The sequence below is a fragment of the Apis laboriosa genome, unplaced genomic scaffold, assembly GCF_014066325.1.
Source record: "Apis laboriosa isolate Shangri-la unplaced genomic scaffold, ASM1406632v1 scaffold16_cov148, whole genome shotgun sequence".
NCBI lineage: Eukaryota > Metazoa > Arthropoda > Insecta > Hymenoptera > Apidae > Apis > Apis laboriosa.
This window is the reverse complement of record NW_025222129.1, coordinates 3,392,435-3,407,468: the sequence shown is the minus strand read 5'-3', so window position 1 is coordinate 3,407,468 and position 15,034 is coordinate 3,392,435. Positions and strand designations below refer to the sequence as shown.

Below are 15,034 nucleotides of genomic sequence, written 5' to 3'. Positions count from 1 at the left end.
TCTACGGACATTGTTTCTTGGATTTTCAAGAATAGAGGCGAACTATATCCACTGCCAACTTTTCCTCTAGAAACCTACCAGTTTTTCTTCGTTGTCGTTCGTGAATTGCAATCGATACTCGGTTTCACGAGCTATCACGAAACGTTATTTGTAAACATTTGCAAAAAAAAAAAAAAAAAAAGAAAAAGAAAGAAAAGAAGAAGAAGAAAAGAAGGAAAGGAGAAAAAATATAAGTTTACTATATATTCTGAAAAAAAGTATATTTATCGTATATATTTATCACGTCCCACGATTTCTTCGAATCTCTGTGTTTTTCTCAAGGTATCACGATAACAATCACGACACAAATTATTATAGTTTCGTTATATTTCTTGCACGATAGCTTTCCGTTTTGAAATTCGAGCTACTACGAAACACGTTCAAGTAATATTGAAATATTAATTCAACGATAGGTTTTGCGTGTCTCAACTTTCCTTTCCCAACCAGCTATAAAGCTCTCTATATGTACGAGGTATTTTGCGTCAAATCGTGAAAACTTCTTGTCAGTCACTATTAACCGTCTCCCCTACTGACTCACTTTCACGACGTTCATTATATCAATACTATACTGTACAACCCATTTTCAAGTTTATCATTTCAATAATTCCTTTCCTCGACTCCTTTCCTCTGGTATTATCTGGCTTATAGATCGAACGGTCTCTAATATTAATTAAAAACGGTTATATCGATTTGGAGGGGGAAAAAAATTCTTCGCTTACGTTATCTTTGAAACGATCGAAATAATCAAATTAATATACAAAAAAAAAAAAAAAAAAAAAAAGATTTACTTCTTCGATAAGAATTCTCAAAGGCTGCGTTTATAAGGGAGAATATTTAATCCTCTTGGAATTAAATATCACGAGTCAAAAGTAATTTTCAATTTTCTTCGAGTTGGAATTTCCAACTCTAAGATTGGCGATCACTTAACAGAGACAAGTTTATCCACGATGAAATAACTTAGGAATTTACATATTTTATCGGTGATCGTGATTTTCTGGACACGAATCCTCGACCTCTTCGGGGGGTTGTAAGAACCGTTTCCGTTATTTAGAGCGGGAAAATTGAATTTATTCGCGGACCGATGGTTGGCTGGAACTCGATTTTGCCGTAGTGTCTGACCTTAAACGCGGTAAGATCAATAGTCACTACTATATAATTTATCATAGTCATAGAGCGAAGCTTGCTCACGGCTGATCCGAATGCTCCTGATTCGATTCCCTTGGGGATTAAGCCTCAAACTTTTATACACCGATCTAGCCATTTCTCTAAAAATCCTCTCTCCTCCTCTCTTTTCATCCAACATTTTCTTATCTTATCTTTTATTCTCGAAAAGAGAAGAGAAAGATCGAACAGCACGGCACACGCAATTTCCGGATTTATTTAGGAAAACGAAATCGATTGCCGTTTTTTTCGCCGTTTTTTCGCCGATATTTGTCGCCGATTCCTAATATCCCCCCCCTGGAAAAAACTGGCACGCGAAAATTCTTGGCTGTGTGTAGGTGGAAGGTAGAAAGCGATACGAAAATAGGATACACATGTAGCCCCACATGCACAAAGGAAACGAAAGAAAGGTGACGCTGTGAAAGGAGTTGAAAGGAGCTGAAAGTAGTCTGCTCCCGACCACCTGCAGCCACCTGAATGGTTTGTTATAGTACGTCGCGTTTTCACTGGGTCTGCGCGACCTCGTCGCAGATTTTCTACTTCGACGGTATTCCATTGTCCCCTCTTACATCATGGAGAGGAGTCGTATCGGCTGAATTTTTCTTCTAACAGCGTACGCGTCAAATTCTCCAAAAAATAAAAAAGAAAAGGAAGAAAAAAAAATATAAAAGAATTTCGTTCCACGTGTTCCATTTTCCATTCGCGTTCAGAACGAGTTCAGAACCATTTGTCGCCTTCGGTGTGGGCAGATATTTCCCTGCATTTTTCGTCATTTCGCAATTATTATTCTTTGTACGTACGAAAAAAAAAAAAGGAAAAAATGAGAAAAATATCAGAGAATTGATCATCCTCATCGAAGACGAGGATCTTTGCTCGGAGATTTTCCTTTCTCATTTTGATTTGACGCTGAGCCAGCATCGCGGGATTCCTTTTTTTTCTTTTTTTTTTCTTTTTTATGGGGTCACGAACGTATATCGCGGCGCGAAAAGGGAAAATGTCAGGGGTTACGGGACCCAGGAAGTTCCACTCGCTTCGATTACGGACGTTTCTTCACTTGTTTCCTCTCTCTCTATTGATGCGACGGAAATTAATGCCTACTGGGACTGAGGCGGTTGAAATGTCAAACTTTTATTGCGTGCTTCTGCGTTGTAGCATTCCCGGGATGTGGGAAGTCTTAAATTAAAGCCTGAAGTAGCGAACATCCTGGCGGACGGACGCAGCATACTTTTGTTTTTCAAATGGAATATTTCGAGGTTATATCTCATCCGATTGCGCCACAATTTCCGTTCCCTCCGCCTTCGTTGATTAATCGATCTTAATCCTCTCCCCCCTCTCTCCATTAATTTATCTTAATTGCCACTTCAATAATCGGGGATGCTTCATCCATTCAACGTGGATAATGCAATATATGTACGTTATACGCGAGTGAAACGAAAAGGAAAGGAAATCGATATAAGGATTGTATCCCCCCCACTCTGTACATGCATATTAATGTTCAAGTTTGTTCTATCAAAGGAACGAGACGTTCCTCGTGGAATTCTTTTGGATAAAAAATGGATCGCGAACAAAAAGCTCAGCGATACGAAACAATTTGAAAACACCATAAAAGGAATTCTATCTATATGAAAGGGAACAAGGGTAAAGAAAGAATCTCGAGGAAAAGAATTTCAACGAAAGAAAGAGAGTAGCGCAAGGACGCGAATGAGGATTTCTCGAGCGTGCACGACCTTCGACTATCCTGCGATATCGTTCTCAGGGATTGTGCACGAGAAATACGAAGAACGACAGGTTTACGCGAGGTATATAAGAATTCGAGCTTAGAAAGTTGCCAATGAGAAGACACGATACATCGAAGATCCCTCTCCCATTGGCGCGAATGTAAAGTTCGCTCGAGTCGACCTTAAGCCCCGATCCTCGAAACCTCGAAGGATTGCCCAAGTATGGAAAATTAATCGATCAAACGTCGACTTTGAAACTATTCTCCCCGCGTACGAGCGAGATTGATAAAACGACTGATTAAAGGAATCTCGACAGCCTCGTTAGTCTCTCTCTCTCTCTCTCTCAGAGATCTCTGTCGAGACTCTCTTGGTCACCAAGCGTTCATTACAGCGTTACTTGATATGATGTTCTAAGAAATTTGTCAGAATCTCAAAGCACAATTGGAACACAATTTTTCTTCAAAATCAATGACTTTCCTCCCTCGAGAACGGATCGGTAGGGCAATTTTTTTTCAAATTTTACTCGCTACAAAATTTAAGAAAAAGAAACAATCACCCTATCTTTCTCCACGAAGATTCCTTTGCCGAATCAATTTTCGAACAATTTTCGCAAATTTATTCATTTCTTGGAAATTCCATTTCCAACCAAAAATCAACCATATATTCCTTCCTCTGAACGAAGAATCGAAGAATCGGATGTTGTTGATCGGTCCCATCGGCGGATGTGGCCATTTCGCGAGAAACCTCCTCTCTCTCTCTCTCTCTCTCTCTCTCTCTCTCTCTCTCTCTCTCGAGTGGTCTCTCGTGTTGTTACGCAACGGAGCGCGGAGCGCGAGGACGGTGTTTGAAGCGGCTAAGAATAGCGGTGCTTGTGTTCCACCCCTTCCCTTGTTCCTGATACGCCTCCACCCCCCTCCTCCCCGAGATCGTGTACCCCTTTTCGTGCGTCCCCACCAGGTACGGTCGCACGTAGTCAATGACATCATGGAAAGCCGTTCAACCTCTTCCCCCCCCTCTCCTCCTCCTCCTCCTCCTCCTGCACCTTGGTGGTTGGCCCACCTCGGCCCACCGTCGTTAATGTGACGTCACCAACCACGCTTCTATTTTTCTCTCACTCCCTCACACCCTCCCTTCCGATCGGCATCCGTCTCCTTCTCGCCCCGGCATTTGTGTTACACCGGTATTTTTATTGCGTTCGGTAAAACGGGCAGAGACTTCGCGTCGTTCCTTCTTTTTTTATCGAACCTTCCGCCGCCTCTCCCCCCTCCCCACCCCTTGAGATCTCTATCTGCCTCGGTTTCTGTTTTTTCAACGCGAGCGTGACCGGAATAATTTAATAACCGCTCGTTGCTATTACACGAAAAAATAATTTGTATACAGTATATACTGTATATATACTGTGTATATACACGCTGCGACGATTTTTTTTTTCTAATGTAAATATAATTGGCTCGTTGTCGCAATTGTGCGTGTGTCTATTCGTTTGTTTCTTCTTCCTTTTCTCTCTCCTTTTAAAGCGCTTCATATCTCGAAGTAACGCAGTTATAACTTTTTTATTAAACGAGGATAAGGAAGATAAAAATTATTGAATATCGATGAACAGGGTGTTTCGAGTATTTTTTATATATTCAAATATTCAAAGTTGCGAAGATCCATTTTATCTTCGAAATGATAGAAACTATGGAATGTTAAAATAGAACGTTCGAATGGCCAAAGAGGGAGAGGGAGATATTAAAGATATTCTCGAGGGATGGAGAATTTTTAATAAGATAAACGGAAAACGATGAGATCGTTCGAAAGGCGTGACAGCCTGTCCTCCGAATTTCGAAAGCTTCGCCGAGGAACCGCGGCGCTAAGATACCACCTTAAGGTGCCCGCTTGCAGTCTTCGTAACGGCGCCGCGTTGATATTAACGTACCTCGCGACGTTCTTCTTCTCTCTCTCTACTATTATTCCATCGAATCCTCGCAAACTTCCTTGAGAGAAAAAGCCTCGAGGATCCTCGTGTTACTTTCTCGCAATAACGAAACTGGAACGTGATAAAACAAACTATACAATCGAAGGCGCGTAATGTAATAAATGTTTCGTTCGAATTCTCTTGAATGTGCTAATTCGTTGCGTTTCCCATGCGTTGTTACGATAATTATTACGCGCGAGTGTGGTTGATGATCCTCTTCTGACTATTACTGGTTAATCTTCAAAGTCAATGTGAAATCGAGTGTTACTTTTTTCTTTCTCTCTCTCTCTCTCTCTCTCTCTCTTGCGCGCGCGCGAATTCCACGCGGAATACACGCGTGACGTGGCGAGAGAAGAGGGATGAGTTGGTACGCGGAGAGCCCGGAAGAAGAGCGGGAATGGATACCCATGAAATTGTAGGTTAATTTTACTTGCTCCCGTGATTCCTCGCTCCCTCCCTCCCTTGTTCTGGCACCGAGGCACCGAAGTTCCCTCATTAAGAGCGCTATTAGCTCGCGGGAACGAGGGTAGATGCTCATCGCGGAAAGAACGTCTGTCGAAACAGAAGTTTTATGAATTTTCGGCTTCGAACGCGGATCGTTCGTTTTTCTTTTCTTTTCCCTTTTGGCGCGGGTGCGGAAATACAGTGGTGGAATAACACAGTGGTTAAATGGACGAATCGTGTTCACTTGACGATTTAAATATTTGAGATCAAGATTTTCCAATTACACGAGGAATACCCTTTTCGGATAATTGTCCAATAGTCACGAGTGGCGTATTTCTGAACTTTTTGCATCGTCCGCATCTCTCTCTTTCTGCCTCCAAGTTATTTACGTTCGAAAACGTTTTCACGATATTTTCGCGAATGCGAAGGAGGCCGGCCCATTGTCGGTGATACGCGTTCGAAACTGGCGAACGCGGCCGGAAGGAAACAATTTATTCGATAAAAGATCTGGGAGACGGGACAGAGAACGAGGCCTCGAGCGGCCCCTCCCGATCTGGGAAAAAGAGAGGAGAGAAAATTTCCTGCTTCGTTCCGAAAGCGAGGATGAAATCGATGGTTTAATCGGGGGGAAGTTGTGCGCGCGATTGTGGAAGGATCGTTCTAAAGAAGAAGAGCGAAGGTGGAGAGGAAAGGTCGGCCTCTTCTTTCGGGAAAGGACTGTTTCCCTCGGAGGGAGGGAAAGGTCGAATTCACGGCAGTCCGCTCGATACAATCCAATCTCTGTTATTCAAAGAAGAAAGAAGGAAGGGAAACGTTGAAGATAGAAGAAACATCGGCGGGCAAATGTCCATCCTTCACGATAGATAGCCGCCACGATAGCCGCCCTTCGTACATGGATATTCATAGAAGTTTCCCTCCGACGCGAAACCTTGAATCCGATATTATTTTCCCACCAACCTTGACTCCGACGACCGAATATTTAAATTCGAAATGTTGAAACCGGATTAAGAGTTTTTTTAAGGAAAATCTTCCCGTTTCGCAACGATCATAGATCAAACTGATCGTAGAAATTCCTCAAGGCCGTCGAGCTGGAATTTTCCGTGACCCTTCCGGAGGACGCGTCCACTTGCAACGAGATGCCTGGACACCGCGAAAATAGCCAGTATTTTCATCTTTCATCCCTCCCGATCGGCTCTGGCCGCGATTATACGGCGGAGCGCAATTAGGGTCATCTGGAGTAAACCAGGTGAACGTCTCCCTTCTCGTCGCCCGTTTGTGGACGTTTGACATTTCGCTGGGCCGATCACGTGGCCGTTTTTGGCAAGTGCACCGGTCGGCGGGGTTTCGCGATTCGTAAGCTCGAAAGCACACTTCGGAAAAGGGAGCGAATCTGGGCAGGAGAGGGAAGGGAAGAGCGAGCGAGAGAGAGAAGAGAGGCGAAGGAAGGAGAGGAACGAACGAGGAAGAAGGAGAGAGAGAGAGAGAGAGAGAGAGAGCGCATGCTATTTCTGTGCACCGCTGTGGCCTGCAGCACACGTTGCCACGTCACAGGGGCATTGCACTCGGTGACGTCACGAGGGCACAGCGTCATCGACCAATTGGAGGGAGCCGTTAACCCATTAACCACTCGGCTGTTCGTTCCACTGCGGTATCATGACCTCCTCCACTATCCACCAATCGTTTCGCTAGACACCTCGACCTCGTCCACCGAATATAATCATAATTCCGCGATATTTTTCCGCCTTAGGAAAAATCCAGCGTGGCAGGAATTTCGCAAGAATTTCGTGGATTTTGAAATCTCGTTGGTCGAGATTTACGAATCGGTCGACACGTGACAACGTGATTCAAGGTATTCCATCTTCAAGGTATTCTAATATCCGTTGTTGAACAAACGAGATAATGAAATTGCCGATTTGCATGTAAATATATATATATATATTTTTTTTTCTTGCAAATTGTAATTGTAAACGAAGGTGTGATATTTTCGGTTGTCAATTTGCGCACAAGGTCAGCGTGTAAGCACGCAATAGCTGGATCAGGAAGAGCCATGTGTAAATTAGCCGAATTAGAGTGGACTCAATGTATTTATGGATGCTGGGAGCACCCCAAAGGGGATGCTTATTTATAGTGGCCGCACGGTGTTACAGTGGAGCAATTTTAGAAATTCATTTGGCTATTTCTTCGGCTCTCCATATCTTGCATTATCGATGACCGTTTTGTTTTTTTTTTTTTTTCCTACGGCCACGATTTCGTTCGTATTTACACGTTGCACACCATCGTGATCACGATCGTTCCAATCCCAATTTTCTCTTATGATTACTGTCACGCGGGGTGATTTTCGATACGCGGATTTTTTCTTCGAGAAACGGTGGAGAGTGACCTCTGCCGATAATCTAAAAATAAGCACAAAAGATCCTCGAGATTTCATCGAGAGAATTTTGTGAAACAAAAATCTACAAAAATTGAAAAAGTCCGGTTAATTTTCCTTCCAAAATTTACCAAGTAAATTTTTTTCTTTTTCTTTCGAAAGATCCACGACTCGAGAAATCGTGTTAGCTTTTGTTTCGAAAATTTTTTTCGAAGATAAATTTCCCTCTTATATATTTCACTTTCTTTCTTTTTCTCTCCCGTGGGTGTTTAACAATTCGGTCAGACGTAATGTCCAATAATATATAATTCATAGTTTCGGAACGGAAAGGAACGATTCCACGATTCGAAGGAATTTTATTTTTCTGGTCTAGTGGTTCTAGTTGCGAAGCGTTATGGTATTCCACCGTGGCGCGTAGGATCGCGAGATACGCGTGGAAGTATCAACACGAGTTTATTAGCGTCTGCGAGGAGACGTATCTTGAAATAGATACAGACTCTCTCTCTTTCTCTCTCTCTCTCTCTCTCTCTCTCTCTCTCTCTCTCTCTCTCTCTGTTGGAGGGGGGACATAGTGATCACAAAACTGTTACAGCAAGTGTCGCGCACTTGTCATAAACCTCCTCGACGTATCGTACCAACTTATTATCACCCATTTCGTGATCTTCCATCGAGGCTCTCTCACGAATCCGATTATCCAAAATTCAAGTGTACCGTAACCGAAAAACATCCCTTAAATGTTCTTCGAGGAAAGATTCAACATCTTGATTGCTCTCTAATAATCCTTCCTTCGTTAATTTAACGAGAATCGATTAATTCATCCGATTAATATTTCCCTCGAGTCCTCCAACACGGATAGAAGGGGAGGGGAATGTTGAAAGCTCCTTTACCTTTACTATAGAGAGAGAGAGAGAGAGAGAGAGAGAGAAAAGAAAGCATTTCTCTAAAAACCGCGAAAGCCAGAAGGCTTTTAGAAAAATCGATCGGCCGGTGTTTTATTCAACACCGGGAGGGATTATCGATTTCTTTTTTCCAAGGGAAGACGAAGGCGGCCCGCCTTGAAACCACCAACCCGTTGCATCCCCTCTTTTTCTCCCCTCCCCCCTCCCCTCGACAAGGACGTTGCGCCGAATGGATGCAGGGTGCGTTCACCTTCTCGTTGCTTGCTCGCATCCCTGCTTCTTTTTCTTATTCCCATATTCTCTTTTCTCTCTGTTTCCTTTTTTTCCCCTTTCTCTTTCTTTCTTTCTTCTCTTGCGAGCGAGAAGAAAAGTCTTTTCTCCACGATTCTACTCTCTCTCTCTTTCTCGTTGTTGGTTTAAAAGCCGCGAAATCACGAGGACTTAACGAGGACTCGGACTACTCGAGCGAAACAAAGCAAGTGTTCTCAGCATCGGTGGCCGTAACGTAACGACGACGGTGATTCTTTAAACAGGCGAATCTTGAATTTTTATCGGGAGAGACTGTAGATTGGCGCGATTCGAAATCTTTCTCTTGCTTGGTGAGAAAGTGAGGAGTGGCGAGGAAGAGGGAGAGAGAGAGAGAACGTGAACCGTGAAAACGAACCGTTTCACGCCGTCAAACGAGCCCCCTTTCCTTTCTCTTTTTCCTTCTCTTTCTCTTTCTGTCCTTCTCTTGTTTGTTTACCGAGGCTGACGTTTCAATTAAGTCGGAGTACCAGCGAAATTTTCACCGGTTACTTGTTTTCTTTGGACTTCTTTTCAGGTTCAATTTCTGGAATCAAGAAGCTGAAAAAAACCAGACTACTCGGGCGAAGCTTCGCTATTTCTTTTTTTTTTTTCCTTTCCTTTTTTTTTTTCTTTCCTTCTTCTCTTTTTCCTCTCCCTTCGTTTCTTTTCTTCTCCCTTTGTAGAAATTTCTCTGAAACGACGATTCAAAATTGGACGTGGAAAGAAGCACAATATGCTCAAATTTCAGTAGCTTGTTCTTTTCCATCTTTTTTTTTTTTCTTTTTCTCTCTTCCCCCGCTTTGAAACGAGCTGCAACTCGAGCGAGCAAAAAGTAATGAAGACGGAACGGGGAGAGTGTCCTCGTCGTCTTTATGCACTTTACTTTATTCGCTATAATTAAAGTCGACGTTAAATAAGTGTACCGCTTCTTCTTTATGCATTAACAAGTTGTACCCCTGCTTAATAATCAACGCGTCGCATCATTGCTGGAAAAACAGCAAAAAAGATCGATCTCGTTAATAAAAGTTCTATCGTTGTTTGTCCACAACTCCAAACGAATCGAGCATTATCAGATATTATTATCCCGACAATCCTTGGAAATTCCATTATTTTCAAGAAGGGGGGAAAAAAGAAGAATCGAATCGATTTCGACCAATTATTAAAGATTGTTCTTCTCTTTTTTAATTTTCAAACAGAAATACCAAATTTGAGGTAGCAATAATACAATAATCGAATCCCCTTCAAGGCAGTAACAGGTCGACCTCCACGTCAAACATAATTAAGCCGAGAAAAGGACAGGGTGTCGAGTGGGTCTCTCTCTCTCCTCACCCTGGAAAAGAAGGCGTCTCTCCTCGGGGTGGGACGTGCAAGTTTAACTGGTTGAGCCGGTGAAAAATGGAGCGAGAAAATGCGAAAAGCGCAACGATGGCCCGCGAGGGTTTGTTCCACCAAGGGTCTGCTCCTTCCTCGCATGCTCGCATTTCAGGCTGACAAGCCGCACAGCTATGCGTGACCCGTCCGCGTGCGTAATTCCGCCGGGACAAAGAGGAAGCGAGAGGGGGGAAAAAAGAGGAACCGAGAAAGAAAGGCGGGGAAACGGATCGATAGGGACAGCTTGCTGTGACGTTGCCGAAGAAACCACACGTATTTCACGTATTAACCGCTATCCAGACGCGAGGAGTGGCCGCTGTGCTCATGGAACCTGGTCCCCGTCCGTAATAATTGATCCTTGAATTTTTATCATCCTCCTACATTATCCTCCTCCATTTGGCCTTCCTTCGTTCAAAACCTTCGAATTTATTATCACATTCCCCGTTGAGGATACATCTTGCCGTGTAAATAACAGGAAACGACAACAGTCGCGGATAATATTTTCCACAGATCGTGCTTTCCTTATCCACCTTCTCTGTCAACGATTCAACAAACGAGATCAAACAGTTGGATACTCGTGTTTCGACCGATTATCGAGCTTCACAACTGGCAGGGATTATATAACGTTCTCCTCCTCCGTTCACTGCGCACCGTTTAAAAGAGAGAAGAGAGAAAGAAAGAAAGAAAGGGAAACAATTTAACATCGATTCTCGAGTTTCCATCTTCGAGAAGAGAGGAGAAAATCCTTGCTCCCTCGACGAGAAAAGTGGGAGAGAATCAAACAAGTTGAGGCTACCTGCTAAATAATTTTCGCACTCCTCTCGGTGGCCGATTCCGTGATCATCGAGTAGAGACGCGTACACGCTGACGTTCCACGTCGATGACGTCGAACGACGACGACGAAGGAAGATCCAGGTGGCCGACAACTCTTGGCACGCCTCGCGTGCCATCTCCTTCCCATCCCAGTTGCGCAATCCAGAACGCCCTGCCCGAATCGGGAATCCACAAGTCTGGCCACACGCCTCTCCGCTCGCTTTCCTTTCGACCGAGCCCTTCTGGATCGCGTCCAACGACCTGCCTTCACTCTCGTGAACGCAGGTTGGTTAATTAGTTGTTTAGTTCGCAGAGCAAAAAACAATCCAGTCGGTCGTCATCGTTCTCTTTGTCGACGTCGTATTTAATCGTGTTCCCGCGGTTACGGGCTTCCGTGACCTTCGCGCTGCCCGCAAATCCCCAAGCTTTCTTCGCATCAACGGCACGTATTCGTTCTCGTCGATTGAAAAAAAGAAAGAAAGAAAAAATTTTCGCGGATCGATTATCGAATGGGAGGAAATTGCTTGGAAATTGTGCTTTTTTCTTTTTTCTTTTTCGATATCGGTGGGATCGAGATAACCGAGTTTCGTCCCTCTTCTCCATTCGAAACCTTGAAAAAGAACAGAGCAACGAGGAAAATTCACGAAAGTCCTTTTTTAATATTCTTCGATCAAGTTAAATTCGCAAGCGTCCCGATATCGCATCGATACGCGGGTATTCTGAGCGTAAAGATCGATGTTTTTTCGTCACTACGTATATATCTTAGAACGTGAATTTTTATTAAAAATAAAGTAAAAGATATTTCGCGTATATTTTTGGAAAAGTAGAAAAAGTGGCTAAAGAGAAGTCCAAGTGCACACGTTCCACAAGTAGATTCCGTTGCATTTTCTACGATCGTTTCTGCTACGAATAGATTATCGAATTTCTTTTACCGCGAAATTCGAAAGGAAGTTTCCCGTGTTTCAAGGGACGTCGAACGAGTCGACCGGTGACGCGTGTTCCTGGAAAGGCAGTGTCATCTCTGGCTCGAAGCGTTTCCAATTCGATCGTAGCAAATTACTCGTAACAGTCCCCTCCCTCCATTCCCTGAAAGAAAACAGAGCAACGAGTAGGAAAATTCACGAAAGTCCCTTTAACATTCTTCGATCAAGTTGGTTCGTCTTTCGATTCGAAGGTGTATCGCTAATAAAAACAAATGGAATTATTCCACTTAGCGTTAAAAAAAAAAAGCGATATGTTTGCCCGCGTTAAAAATAATGTTTCCCGGGAAAATTGTTTTATCGCTGCCACGTTAACCCTTAACGGTGGTGGTCGAGAGAAAACGTTTGGATCGAATCCAGATTCGATTTATAGGAAGTTACCAAAGCCTTTATTGCCACGCTCGATCCTTGGCTAACATCAAACAAGACGCGAGACGTTTTACGGACCACCTCGTCTAATAGACGTTCCCTAAACGTCGAACGTGGATATTTATCGCGCCAGACACCCGTGCCTCTGTTCGGTGGTCCCGTTTACCGCCACCGATAAAGAAGTATATTTCTTTATGAAGATTAACGTATCCTAATATAATTTCTTCCGTTATAATACCTGGAAAACGATATTCGTTGCTCCATCGAGCGTCGCTGTGTTTTCTCTGAATGCCGGAATAGATTATCGTCCAAAGATATATGTATATATATGCTTGCGTTAATTTGCACTCGGCTCGAAACTTTTCGAATTTTTCTTTGATTCATATTGTTATTATATAGCTCGTGCTGATAAAAAGAGAAAAGTCTACCAATCTTGGCAGAATTGGTTGTTCAACGTGGTCGATGATGGATATTTTTTTCTGTCACAGGCACCAAGTTTCTGTGCAGCGAGGTGATAGCGCTAATAAGGAGCGAGGTGGACGAGATCTGCTTGCAAATCATAAATTTCGAGGATTTGAGCTCGCAGCCATCCCCGCAGCCTGCAATTCCGCCCCCAAGCCAGACCAACAACAGGCTCGTCACACGCTGTAAGTTCCAATCTCTCTTTTTTTTTTCGTCCTCTCTCTCTCTCTCTCTCTCTTTCTCCATTTCATCCAGATCCATGTTTCTCATTTTCCACTTTGATTCATCCGCTGCCAGAGAATCTCACTCTTGTAAATTTCACGTCCAATTTGCATTCGCGTGTTGTGTGTTTGCGCTCCCTGTACGTTTCCCGCCCCCCTCCCCTCCCCGTTTATTACGAAACGTTTTGGGAATTAATGCCTGGGTCTACTCTTTATCAAGTCCTTTTAAAAGGAACGTTGTGCGCGTTTATTTAAATCGCAATTTCGTTTAAACTTTTCGTGTGTCTTTTTCTTTTTCTTTTTTATTTTTTTCTTTTTTTCTTTTTTTTTAATCCCCGTAACGGGAAGAATATGTCGACGCGTTTGAAGATGATGAAAAAGTACTTTCGATTCCGGTAAAAATGTCTCACTCGTGTTTGTCCTATTTAATCCGGCGGATATTTCTCTTTTTTTTTTTTTTTTTNTTTATTTTTTTTTTTTTTTTTTTTTCTTCTTCTTCTTTTTTTCTTTTGCGCTTGTGCAACGTCGAGAACACTACTGGGTCACGTAGTCAAGTGTTAAGTTTGGGTGTGTCTGTGGGGGAGTACTTGGGAGCGCGGCGTGACCTTTCTTGCCACAGACTGACGAAAAGTGCTTGTAAAAATTACCACCGAGAGGCTTTATTTGTCGGACAGATGCATTCTTTTCCAGTCGGCGGACTAATGAAATTCGAGCTGTTTCCCCGCTTAATAATCTTCTCCCCCCCGCTGATCGATCGAGAGATTGATTAATTCACTGTCGATTAAAATGTTTGTTGAGCGAAGAATCGACGAGGATAAATCGAATTAAAATATATTTATATATCGATTCGTTGAAAGATCAGATTGTAAGATCAGAAGTTGGAATCAATCCCGAGAACAGAATTAATCTTGAAATTAACCTCAGACTACTTTCTGAGGTCTTAGGAGGATTAATTCTTTCTTCGTTCAGTTTCGAGATTAAAGACCCGATTTTAAGACCTCGAACAGCTTAAAACTATCCTATACCCTCAGGAATCGTCCATGATTCAAATTTCTGGATAACGCAAGAGTGAGTTTAATAATCTTAGATTTGAAAACAATCCATCAGGAGATTTACAACCCGTGAAACGTTCAACAATAAAATCACTTTATCCAATTTAGAAACGAGAATCGAAATATATCGATCATCGAATTTTTTTGAACGAAAGTTGATGCTTGAATTATGAAAATTTTGAAATTTTTTTTATATTTGCCTCTTCCTTTCTTCGCTGAACGTTTGAAAATGGCGGTATTCTAGCAGAGCATCCCAATGTGCGCGTAAAGTGTGCTTCGAATGTGAAATCTCGAGTGCATCCTTTCGCTTTGACGAAGTGTGTTGAAACTAATTAACTAATCAAAATAATCATCTTCGAAGGAAAACGTTTAAACGATCGGTTTAAAGTTAACACTTTTGGAAGGGAATCGACATATCTTCCGACATATCGAAAGGGATTAATTAACTTCGCGTTCCTCTGTGTTTATTAAATGGAAATGGTTCTCTGGTGTTTCGATCACGAGAAAATTAGTTCACCGGATGAAATTAGAATAAGAACTTTTCTCAACCAAGAATTCTATAACCAAGCAATGCACGCTTGCAATATTAATACCCTTTTTTTTTTTTTTATATCGTCATTTGTACAAATTGCGACTCGTATAACCTCTAGAAACACGATCATTACTAAATCAAGGCGTCGTGTATATGTGTTTCGTGGAAGTATCGTCAGGTTCACCGGCGCATGCATTCACCGTTCGATCGCTCGAATTCCAGAAACATGGAACAAGTGCTCGTTACCGAAACAATTTGAAGCCACCCAATAATTCCCCACCCACCTATATTTCATCATCACTTTCTATATCGTTACGCGGTATCAGAAACAATTTGAAACTATCAATTTAGAAAAACTTG

The 15,034-nt window shown here is 42.7% G+C and overlaps 1 protein-coding gene across 11 annotated transcripts in view; it reads left to right on the top strand.

Moving 5' to 3' along the window:
- Positions 1-15,034, top strand: part of LOC122711319 (potassium voltage-gated channel unc-103) — a 112,118-nt gene that overhangs the window by 16,722 nt on the left and 80,362 nt on the right. For all 11 annotated transcript variants that reach the window (XM_043929973.1, XM_043929976.1, XM_043929972.1 and 8 more), the window contains exon 3: positions 12,896-13,054. In XM_043929973.1, the coding sequence (XP_043785908.1) occupies positions 12,896-13,054 (159 nt within the window). The remainder of the gene's footprint in view (positions 1-12,895; positions 13,055-15,034) is intronic.